We start from the raw sequence: 11,308 nt of genomic DNA on the forward strand, positions 1-11,308 counted from the left end.
ATTATAATAAATTATCACACTAGCAAGAGTGCAGTTTTTTTTTTTCCAGAATATCTGCATGATTGCAAATGTGTTATTGATTTTATACAACAGTTCAATAATCAAGAACAACATTTTAGCCATAATATTGTCAGTATTGTCTGTTTTCGCTCAATTTCAGCAGCAAAAATAGTTTGTAAATACAAAACAAAACCACACCAGAACTGTTATAACTTTCTGAGCAACACACTTTTTGAACAGTTCAAGTGAGCAAATGATTCATGGCCCTTTCATAAACAATCTTGGTTAGTTTCTGAATGAATCAGATGAATGCATGACACGCTCATTCAATGACTTGCCGCCACCTACTGGTGGTTTTAGTTTCATATTTATTTTTTTATGTCATATTTCATTATTCAATTTTTTTAAAACAATCTCATTTAACGCATCTCATTTAAATAATTCTCATTTAAAGGCTAGGTTATTTGGTTCAAAAACATTGTTTGTTATGCTGATTGAAAATCTCTTCACATACCGATAGCAATCACTAAGTTAAGTGGTCTAAATGTATTTATGTAGTCTGTGGAAGGTGTAGGACCATAAAATGTTCATCCAATCATATCCCTTGGTCCGAGGGCTACGATAGGCTGTCCGACCTGCCTGTCAGTCAATGTATGTATTTGCATACCTCTGCTCACCCTTTTCGCGCAGAGAAGATACGTCATCAGCGCGTTCCTTTACGCTATTGCAGACCGAGCGAGAATGGAAGACGTTGTTATTGTAATATCATGCGCTTTGTACTGTAATGTTTTTTCACCAGTGAATGAGACATTAGGTAATCTGACAGCATTGCATTCAACCCTCCACCAACGCCGTCTCTCATCATGTCGCTGTGCGCGTTCATGTTTTTTGGAGGAGGCGTGGCTTTGGAGATTGATTTGCAGGGAGGGTGGGATCTTATGCTTTCAAAGCTAGCTCGCTATTGCTAGCCTCTCCGAAATGGCCTACCCTACCTTTAAATTTTCTTTTTGGGGGGGGGGGTGATATTTTAGCCTAAATTAATGTGCGATTAATTAATTTAATTAATCGGCACATCATATAATTAATTTGAATCGCTTGACAACCCTTTTTTTCTATTCCTCTCCCCTGCATCTCACATTTTTAAACACAAAAACACCTTCTTTGTGAATCACTCTGAAGACAGCTTTACTAACCATCAAGTAACTTAATAAGTGACTGATCTGGAACACTAGGCAGGAACGCTGTGAGCCAAAGTTAAAAATGACCCTGAAAATCAACTCTGGGGCACACTTATTGACCCTCAATGAAAAGGATGCTGTCCTGAGGCCTATAAAATTGTACAATTCACTAATTTTTATCTTCTTAATGTTCAAAATGAGGTAAATGTAACACCCCTCAGTGAAAACGATAGGCACACACACACCATGAAGACTGTCCCACATCTGTGGCCCCAAATCACAGAGAGGCTCCTCTGACGGGGCCGATGATCTCCCTGTAAACACATTTGCAGTTAATCCTGTGGAGAGTTAGAGACCTCAGATAAAGGAAGACCGGCAGGAATTCTTTATTTACGTGCTTTTTTCCGTCACTCGCTCTTACCGGCTAGCACTGAAGACAGCCTATAGCGCAAGTATAATGTATACAGAGTAATTTCACCCATGATTGATCTCCCTGAGCCGTTTTAAAAGTGCAAGGTCTGGATGCTGGGAAGGGGCGGAGGCCGAGGGGAGGGGTATTGGTGTCACCCTGCATCACGTTTGCCAGGGGAAAGCGATATGATGATAGCTGGAGGACAGATGAAGCTTCGCGCAGCAATTACACGGAGGAGATACGTGAGGAAGCACTGATGGAAATGCACCGCTCTCGCCCTCTGTTTCGCAAGGAGCAGTATGTCACCCCGAATGGAGGCGTTGATCTCTGCTCAGCGGCCATGATGGTGTAAACGATCTGAGATTGATTTTTATTTACTGCCATATTTGTTTGTTTTTACACGGCAATTGGGCGGCACGGTAAATGTATTTGCACATGTGTTGTTCTGCTGCCGGTGCTAAACACAGCTGTTGTGTAGAGGGGATTTTTCTGAGCTAAACACATGCACACGTATGTAATGTGGCAGATCTGGGCTGGTATCCAGAAGGTTGTAGGTTTGAATCCCAGAAGAGGTGATCCATGAACTATTGCCATTGTGCCACTATAGGGGGACTATAATTGTTGCTCTGTTTGTTTTAAGTGGATGAGCATGCATTTTATTTTCTGTTTGTCCTTTCAGTTTTTTATTATTATTATTATTATTATTATTTTTAGTTTTTACTCTGACTGAAGTTTTTATAAAATTTTTACAGTTTTCTTTTTTTGTAGTTAATTTATTTTTGTTGTTTTTATTTATTTATTTTTGGTCTGCCAGATGTGTGTTAAAGGGCACCTATTATGCCCCTATTTACAAGATGTAATATTAATCTTATGGCTCTCCTGAATGTGCCTGTGAAGTTTCAGCTCAAAATACCATACAGATCGTTTATTATAACGTGTTGAAAAGTGTCATTTTTGGGGCGGGTCTAAAAAGTGCAGTTTCAGGTGTGTGTTCCCTTACATAAAAATGAGCTGCAACTCTAGCTACCATTTTCCAATTAAACAAGTTTTTATTTTTATTTGTTAATGAAAAACATCTCAGTTTATATTATATTATATTATATTATATTATATTATGTGAATATTGTCATGTAGTTTTTTTTTATTATATTAAGTAGGCTAAAGACCAAAGTTTTTAAATATAAATATTTTAAGTTATTTTAAATATGTTTAAATATTATTTATTTATTTTAAAATATTGTGTCTTTTAAAGTTTTCAAAGCTATAAAAAAATAATATAGGCCTATATTTTCTATTTATTATTTTTTTTATTTTTTATTTTTATTTTTTTTGCCTTTCTGCCTTTATTCAGATAGAACAACTAAGACATTAACCAATTGTATAGGAGAGATGGAAATGAGATTGTAAATAGACCATGAGCCAGGATTCAAACTTGGGTTGCCCAGAGCACTGTTCCACCATATGATGGAGCGCAGCCCACAAGGCAATGGCCCCAAAAATAGAGGCCTATTTTATTATCTGTTTTATGTATTATTTACTATTTTATTCTTAATCTAAGTTAAGAACAGATGGCTTCTTAAGTTGTTTGTGTATTCAGCTTACACTGTGAGTGACATGAACACAACAATCCCAATTTGCAATCGTCAGCCATCATTACGGCTCTAACTGTAAAGCCGACTCCAGCAATGTTTCACACTCGTGTTTTCTTTAGCACAACGTGCAGCAAGCAGATATACTGTTTTCTGAAGTCCTACCAGTGTATCTTAGGCTTTGCGATAAACTCAGAAAGATATCTCTATACTTTTGAAATAATTGGTCTTAACAGTCAGACTACTGCTAGTTTCAAGCTTAACCCAAGACGAAGAGCATGCAGCTTGACAGACAACCTCTGCCCAGACTGCTCTGATATCTTGCCTTCATCTGTTCTTCTCTCCAGTCGTTGCGGCACCCCAGAGGAACTCAAGGAGCTGATTGATGTGGCTCACTCTCTGGGTATCATCGTCCTGCTCGATGTGGTGCACAGCCACGCATCCAAGAACACAGAGGACGGGCTGAACCACTTTGACGGCTCTGACTCCTGTTTCTTCCACAGTGGGCCCCGTGGGGAACACAGCCTCTGGGACAGCAGACTCTTCAACTACTCTGGGTGAGACTCACGTTTGTTTTTCACATTTCAAACACCCTACGCTTCACGTAAGTTACACGGCTCTCTCGTCATGCAACACCTTTTGCAACACAGCATTGTGTAACATAACACAAGCGCTCTTCTCAAATATAGGCTCCGTACCAAAACCTAGTGAGCTGCCTGCAGAAGCAGCGTAAACACGCTTTTGACTGTTCGCGTAATTTTGCTGCCTTCGAAGATATCTTGATTTTTGCCAAATTGTTCTCCAGGGCTGAAGATCTCCCTTAGAAATTACAGTTGAAATTTTGCTTTTAACTACTACTTAACAAGTAACGTAAATGCAATTGTTGTAAGTAATGTGTCTGTACAAGCAAGAAAACAAACGAATAAATGAAATGAATACATCAATTCTAAAGCATGCAATGCTGCACAGAGAATAAAACAGTTGGTGGATAAATGTGGGATAAATTTGTTATAAATACTTGAATAATTTGTTCAAAATTTGCTGTGTATTTTCTTGCTTACTAGAGTAGTGCATAATTACCTTAGCAACATGCTAACAACATACTACTGAAATCAATAGAGCTGTGGCTGCTGTAGAATTTGGATCTTTAGTTATTCCAAAGTCTGACAATGAATTCATGTTTAATTAATTACATTATATGCTGATTAACTCCATTAATATTTGAATATTTTCTGAGAAAAGCCAAGAAATTAAGGCAATTTGATGAAGTATTATTGTTTAGATCATTGAATAAGTGTTTAAAGGGATAGCTCACCCAAAAATGAAATTTCACTTCAAATGAAAATTTTTTCAGAGTTTCTTTCTTCTGTTGAACACAAAAGAAGATATTTTGAAGAATGTTGGTAACCAAATATTTAACAGTAGCCGTTGACTTTCATAGAATTGTTTTCCATACTATGGAAGTCAATAGCTACCGTCAACTGTTTGGAACAACTTGAGGATGGCAGAATTTTCATTTTTGGGTGAGCTGTCCCTTTAATTGTCAGTCTTTGAACACATTGAGGAAGTCGTATTTTGTCATTGAATCTCATTGTTTTCTTTAGCATCTTATGCCTTGACTGCCAGCTTTTTAAGATAACTTCAAAAAACGTTCTTGGGATTCCTGCATTCTGTCCACTCCTATTGGGATTTTTAGAGCACTTTTTGTATGATAAAAAATTACAGATATAATAAGTGCTAAATTAAGACGTTAAACTAACAGGCCTAGTTATTTTGAATATTTTGCATATCCTAAAAATGTTTTTCTTTTTTTCTTTTTTGCTCTAATGTCTAATTTCAACCACTCAAGTTTACTGTTCTGGAACTATGCCAAGTATCTAAGTGTGTGTGTATTCTTGAGTTTTGCTCGGAGGTCATATCTCTGTAATTAATAATGTGGCATGGAATTATGCTTCCATAATTAGTTCACCTCATCAGCACTTTTGTTTGCCCGTAATCAAGCATTAACATGTCCTTATCTCACGCAACGGAATATTCATGTAAAATTCTTAAAGCGTTTAAATATGCTTTCTGTTTCTGAATAATCATTGCAGGATTTGCCTATTTAGACTCATTCATCTCTGAAAACAAAGAGACGATGCAAAAGCGCCAAGAGGCTTAGAAACGTGGAACTCGCTGTAGACCAAGTTGAAGGAACAGTTCTGTCATTATTTACTCCAAACTCGTTTGACTTTCTTCCATCGAACACAGAAGGAGAACTTACGCTGCTTAAAATGGTTTGGGATGACATAAGAGTAAGAAATTGATGACTTTACATTTTAGGGTGAACCGTCTCTTTAAATACAAAGAGAATGTCAGTTGTTTCAGTAACTGTAGATTCTATTTAAAGCAAGTAGTTGGAACTTATATTTGACCTGGTCAGTTTTTGTCATCATTATAGCTAAAACTGCACTGTATTTCTATAGCCATTAGGTTTTCATCACAACCACATGCCAGCTCATATGTTAAGTTCCTTTTTTTCTTCTCTCAAACCCATACTGGGCAAGTCTTTAAATTGGAACACCTACTGTACTCTATTTGCCTCTGGCAGAATTCCCATTGCACCGTCTTGGGCTGACTTCAATGTTGTATATGAAGCCTCTCTGCCAAAGCGCAGTGTGAATTCCCCATCAATATGCCCTTCCTCATTGTTCACTCCCTTTGTCTCTCTAGTCTTGCATGTTAAATATGCTATCTAAAATTCAACTAATCACTTTCAAAATGCAATAATTGCTACACGCTTCTATTTCAAATTATGTGCTTAGAATAAGAAATATTGCCCATTTTAAAACCGATCAGATATTTTTCTCACAGCATTCTTGTTTGTGGAATATTTTGAATCATTTTGACTTGTTTGACTTATTAATAATCACAATAAACAATTATTCTGCCTTGTAATATAGTTCTATAACCTAACCGAAGCCTTCTGTTACTAAGTAACAGCAATTTCTTGCATTAATATACAATTAAACCCATATGTGCACATATCTGCTATTTTAAGATTTATCTTTTGGAATATATTAGACAGTAAGTAGTTTAGCAGAAATATAGAGTAGAAAGAAAGCACCTGTTTGTTTTATGAAAATAATTAATAATTAAATGACTCGTCTAATTAGATTGCGGAGCTGGAAATATGTTTTGGGATTTTTTTTTTTTTACCTCACCCTGAATCTTGCAGGTCTATGTATGTCGAACATGTTTGATTTGTAAGTTATGAGTGATTTTCTTTTTGATACACAAATATCACATTGTTTTTTATGGTTTTAAGCATGGTTTTAACCATATGGTTTTTATGGAGTGGTGCACCACTCATATTTATTTCCACGTGTATACATAATCGTCATCTAGATCACTTAACCATGAAATTTTCACTTATTTGTCAAAGCAAAAGATATTACGAAGGTGAAATGGATCTCAAGAGATGCACTTGACATCTGGCTGAGTGGAAAGTTCATTTTGGGTTTGTTTCTGACAGGTTTCATTAAGAGCATGTTTTCTTCCTGATGGAAAATAACTTCAGGGGTTTTTGTTCTCGAAAAACCAACTTTACAAATTAGAGCAAACTGTAGGAGTGTTTCCAAAAAAAAAAAAAAAAATGTTGGTTTGCTGTCAAAACAGAGTTGACACTTACCTAGACTTTTTTAAACAAATCTCACAATTTTGACATAAAGCATTATGTGTAAATACTCTTTACAGTTGACAAAGTGAATAATTGGAAGACAAAGCCTCTATTTATGGAGCTGATTTAAAAAGAAGGAAATAAAGAAAGATTGAAAAATAAAAATAAAATAATAAAAAAACTTGTCTTTTCAAGATGACATTTAAGAAGCAGAGTGCGTTTGCTCATTAATAACTAAAAGAAAGTTAGTGTGAAACAACAAAGTTTCTGAAAATTGTTTCAGTTTTGTGTTTTTATTTTGTGATGGAGGCTATACAGAGAGGCCAACATTGTAGGAATGGGGCAGTTATAAAACATATTGGACAGGAAAAAGGGGTTCAGCAGTAATAAAATGGTAAATTTAATTCAAAGCTTCATTCATTTTGACCTTCGTCAAATAAATTTCAAATTTTTGCCAGTATTCTGATGAAAATATCACCAAAAAAGCATCAAATTTAAGTGCACAAAAGAAAATTAAATCAATAAGAATTATCAAGCTTATAAAAAAAAGTAGTCCCACTTGAGTAGTGTTGAAGTCTTTATAAATAAAAATAAATAGATTTAATGGCAGACCAAATTCTACTAATAACAATAAAAATGAATAAACTTTTATGTAGCCTATAAGTCTTTGTTTAATGCCCATGGCATTTGTATAATCTTTTATCACAGTCTGCTCTGATGATCAATCAGTAACAGCTGTGAGCTTGTTTTTTGCATCAGCACATAAATTCTGTTAAGCACATAAAGTTAATTCCCTAGAAAGTAGCGGCATAATAAGCTCAGAAACATGTAAATCCCTGATCAAGTACACATGCATTTAAAACAAAATGAACAAAGCCCATGTATGACAGTCTACATCTAAGAGTGTGTGTTCTAATGTAAGCTTAACACGTCTCAGACATGCCCCATGAGAGCTTCAATAATGAAAGACTCGGCATATCAAAATGAGAATCTCTAACCGCAAAACATCATGTGTGTAAATTAACTGAAGAACAACAATTGACGTAAATGGGTTTTAAATTTGTAGTAGCTCAAAGTGCCCTTGTGTGTCACAGTATCAGAGACGTGTTTACAATCCTTTGCTCTGAACAGTTCTGGCTTCCATTCACACACACAATGTATGCGGCTTCACGGATGCTGCTCTGTTCTCCAAATCATTACTGTCATCCAGTGGTAAGCTCTTCAAAAGCGTACAACACTTTAGCCGCTAGCTGGCTCTGACCCTAATGGCCCTTACGGTAAACCCGAGCCTATTGATTGGTGCTCTCGCAGTGCGTGATAATTAAGTTTCTATTCTTCTCCTTCCACGGCTGTAAGCTCATCTCATCACACATTAAGAGACAGACCGGCCGCCTCCGTGGAGTCTATCAATGCCTTTTTGAACCCACATTTAATAAGCGTATGCCAAAAGCTGCTGCCGCCAATACATTATCCAGTGTTAGTGTCAGACGGCGCAGAGATTCGGTAATAAGAGCCAAGCTGCAGTTTCATTACTTATTGAGCTTGTGCCGTTTTCAGAGGGACTCATTAGACGGGCCGCAGACATATGCCACAACCAGCAGCCATCTGAAGAGTCATTTGTAAAAGCCAGAAGGAACGCCCTGGTGTCATCGCCGGTTCATTTGTCTGTTTTTCTTGTTGCCGTTTGTTTGGATGCATATCGGTGTCGGGCTCTCTATTAATTCCTGCTTTGGAGAAGAAGAATCGTCTAAGGGCCGTTCCTGGTGGCGACTGCGATTGCACAGCATTGTTTAATCAAGCAACTTTGAAACAGGCATTGGCGAATGTCACAACAAATGCGCCATTGACAGCATTGATCAGTGGAAGTTGGTGTTTCTTGAAATGAGGGACTCTTTTTAGCAGAATCAAACAATCAGTGTTGTCCCTCGATACAAAATGAAATGGAAATAAAGGACTTTCTTGGTGCAGGAACTTTCGAGAACAAATGGTTGGCTGGAAGAAAACAAGTTGAATAAATTTGAGATGTTTGACGGTGATCTTGATCTGCAGCCTCCAAGTTCCGGACAAAAATCCCCCTTGAGAAGTGAGATGGTGTGTCAGGTGGGGAATAGTCCTTCCCAATCAACCGCAAACTAAGTTGCTTCCATCAGTTTTGCATATACAAGCAAGCAAGCCCCTGCTGCAGAACTTTCTTTGTGTTTGCTTAGGCAACATCCCTTTGTTGTTATTTGTATTTCTGGTTCTCTCAGTACCTAACTTTCACATAATGTCACATAACAAGCTATGTTTCACATAACTTCACATAACATTTCACATAACTTCAATATGTTCTTGAATGTGAACTTGACCTTGAGCCTCCATGTCCCAGTCAAAATGCCTCCTTGAGAAGTGGGACAGTGTGTCGGGTGGGGAATAGTCCTTCCAAATCAACCACAAACCAAGTTGATTCCATCAGTTCCACATATACAAGCCAGCAAGTCTCTGCCACTAATCATTGTTGGTTGCTTAGGCAAAATCCCTGCTTTGTGATTTGTATTTCTTGGTCTACCAGAACTTTCACATAAATTCAGCTAAGAAGTTGTGTTTCACGTAACTTCACATAACATAACATGTTCTTGACCTTGACCTTGAACTTGACCTTGAGCCTCCATGTCCCAGTCAAAAAGTCCCCTTGAAAAGTGGGATTATGTGTCAGGTGGGCATTAGTCCTTCACAATTGACTGCAAACTCAGTTGCTTCCATCTTTTTCACATATACAAGCAAGCAAGCCACTACTGCTGGTCACTGTTGGTTGCATTGGCAAAATCCCTGCATTGTGATTTCCATTACTTGGTCTATCACAACCTAACTTTCACATAACTTCATGTAAGATGTTACATTTCACATGACTTCACATAACAATTTACACAACTTTAAGACAATCTTTACTGCAAACTTAACTTTTCACTCCCATGTCCCAGTCAAAATGCCTCCTTGAAAAGTGGGGCAGTGTGTCAGGTTGGGAATAGTCCTTCACAATTGACCCCGAACTAAGTTGCTTCCATCAGTTTCACATAGAAGCAAGATATCCCCTACTGCTGAACGTTGTCCCTTCATTGTGATTTTCATTTGTTTCTTGGTCAATCAGAACATTCTATTAAAATTCATGACGACTGACAGATTAAGATGTATCCACTTTCCCTGTTTACTTGTCTTCAACATGTAGAAGTCACCGTTTTGATATGCAACAGTCATGAACACAAGGTGATTTTATGGAAACATCTGGTGCATACTCTGTTTATCTCTGTTATGCACCGTGTTTCCGTAGCATCTACAGGGAAATGCGAACAGCCAGTGTTTGAGGTCTTAGCCCTTGTAGTGGAGATCTAACTAGCCCAGAGACATCCGCTGGGCCGCACTCCATGGCTTCCTGTGGATCCTCTAATAGGCTGTTTCAAAGAGCAGCAAGGACACCTTGTGAAGGCGAGTAAATTAATCCTCTGTGCCGCCACAATGCTCCTCTCCACCCGTCTCCTGAAGGGCAGGCACACTTCCTCTCGGCCATCGCCGCTGTGTGCCCTCTCTCTGGTGCTCGAGGGGTCTCAGATGTGTGACTTCAGAAGGCTCTTTCCACGCTTATCCATCTTTTCCTCCAGTCTCCTGCTGTATGGGCTCATTTGCATCCATTTTTCATCAGGCATCACCGGAATCCCTCTGCACATCAAACAGAGCCCGACCCGAGGCTAGCCGCTTTTGTGGTGTCACATTTCGATCGTGCGTTACATTCACCAAGGTTTATTGCTCTTTTTTTTTTAATCCGGACTAAGAGGAATGCACGGATTTAAGGACTTTGTGGGGCACGCTTGGTATGCTGTGCAAATAACGTCGAATTATACTCTGCCTTTGTGAAAGATTTCCAATGACAATGGTGGATAAGGTCCCGTGCTCGTGAAGCGGTTCCCCCTCCTTGAATATTCATTCTAGGGATGGCCATTCCAAGCAAAAATAATATTCGAAAATCGCTGGGTATTATTAGATTATTATTCGCCTCCCCCGCATGTACGCACTCATAGGCTACACACCCATAAAAGGGAAAGATATCATTCACGCTTTCAGTCTGTATGTTAACAAACTGTTCAATTCATTAGGGAATAGGCTATCTAAACTCAAGCCATATAATGATTGTAACGTGCTGAAACATACTAAAATAATATAACTGAATGACAGCACTTAATAACATAAGTCAGTCGATTAGCATAAACTGCTCATAAGGCTAGGACATTTTCATTTAAAAAATGAGCATTAAAGGGGTCATATGATGTTGCTAAAAAGAACATTATTTTGTGTATTTGGTGTAATGAAGTGTTTATGCAGTTTAAAGTTAAAAAAACACATTATTTTCCACATACTGTACATTATTTTTTCTCCTCTATGCCCCGACTCTCTGAAACGCGTCTGTGTCGAGTGGGGGCGGGGCCGAGAGCCGTGGGAA

General features: G+C 38.0%; 1 protein-coding gene across 1 annotated transcript in view; it reads left to right on the forward strand.

Annotated features, from left to right (window-relative positions):
* Positions 1-11,308, forward strand: part of gbe1b (glucan (1,4-alpha-), branching enzyme 1b) — a 151,075-nt gene that overhangs the window by 48,382 nt on the left and 91,385 nt on the right. Inside the window, exon 7 of the mRNA XM_016500375.1 lies at positions 3,527-3,736. Coding sequence (XP_016355861.1) covers positions 3,527-3,736 — 210 coding nt within the window. The remainder of the gene's footprint in view (positions 1-3,526; positions 3,737-11,308) is intronic.

The sequence above is a fragment of the Sinocyclocheilus anshuiensis genome, unplaced genomic scaffold (genome assembly GCF_001515605.1).
Source record: "Sinocyclocheilus anshuiensis isolate Anshui unplaced genomic scaffold, SAMN03320099.WGS_v1.1 scaffold374, whole genome shotgun sequence".
NCBI lineage: Eukaryota > Metazoa > Chordata > Actinopteri > Cypriniformes > Cyprinidae > Sinocyclocheilus > Sinocyclocheilus anshuiensis.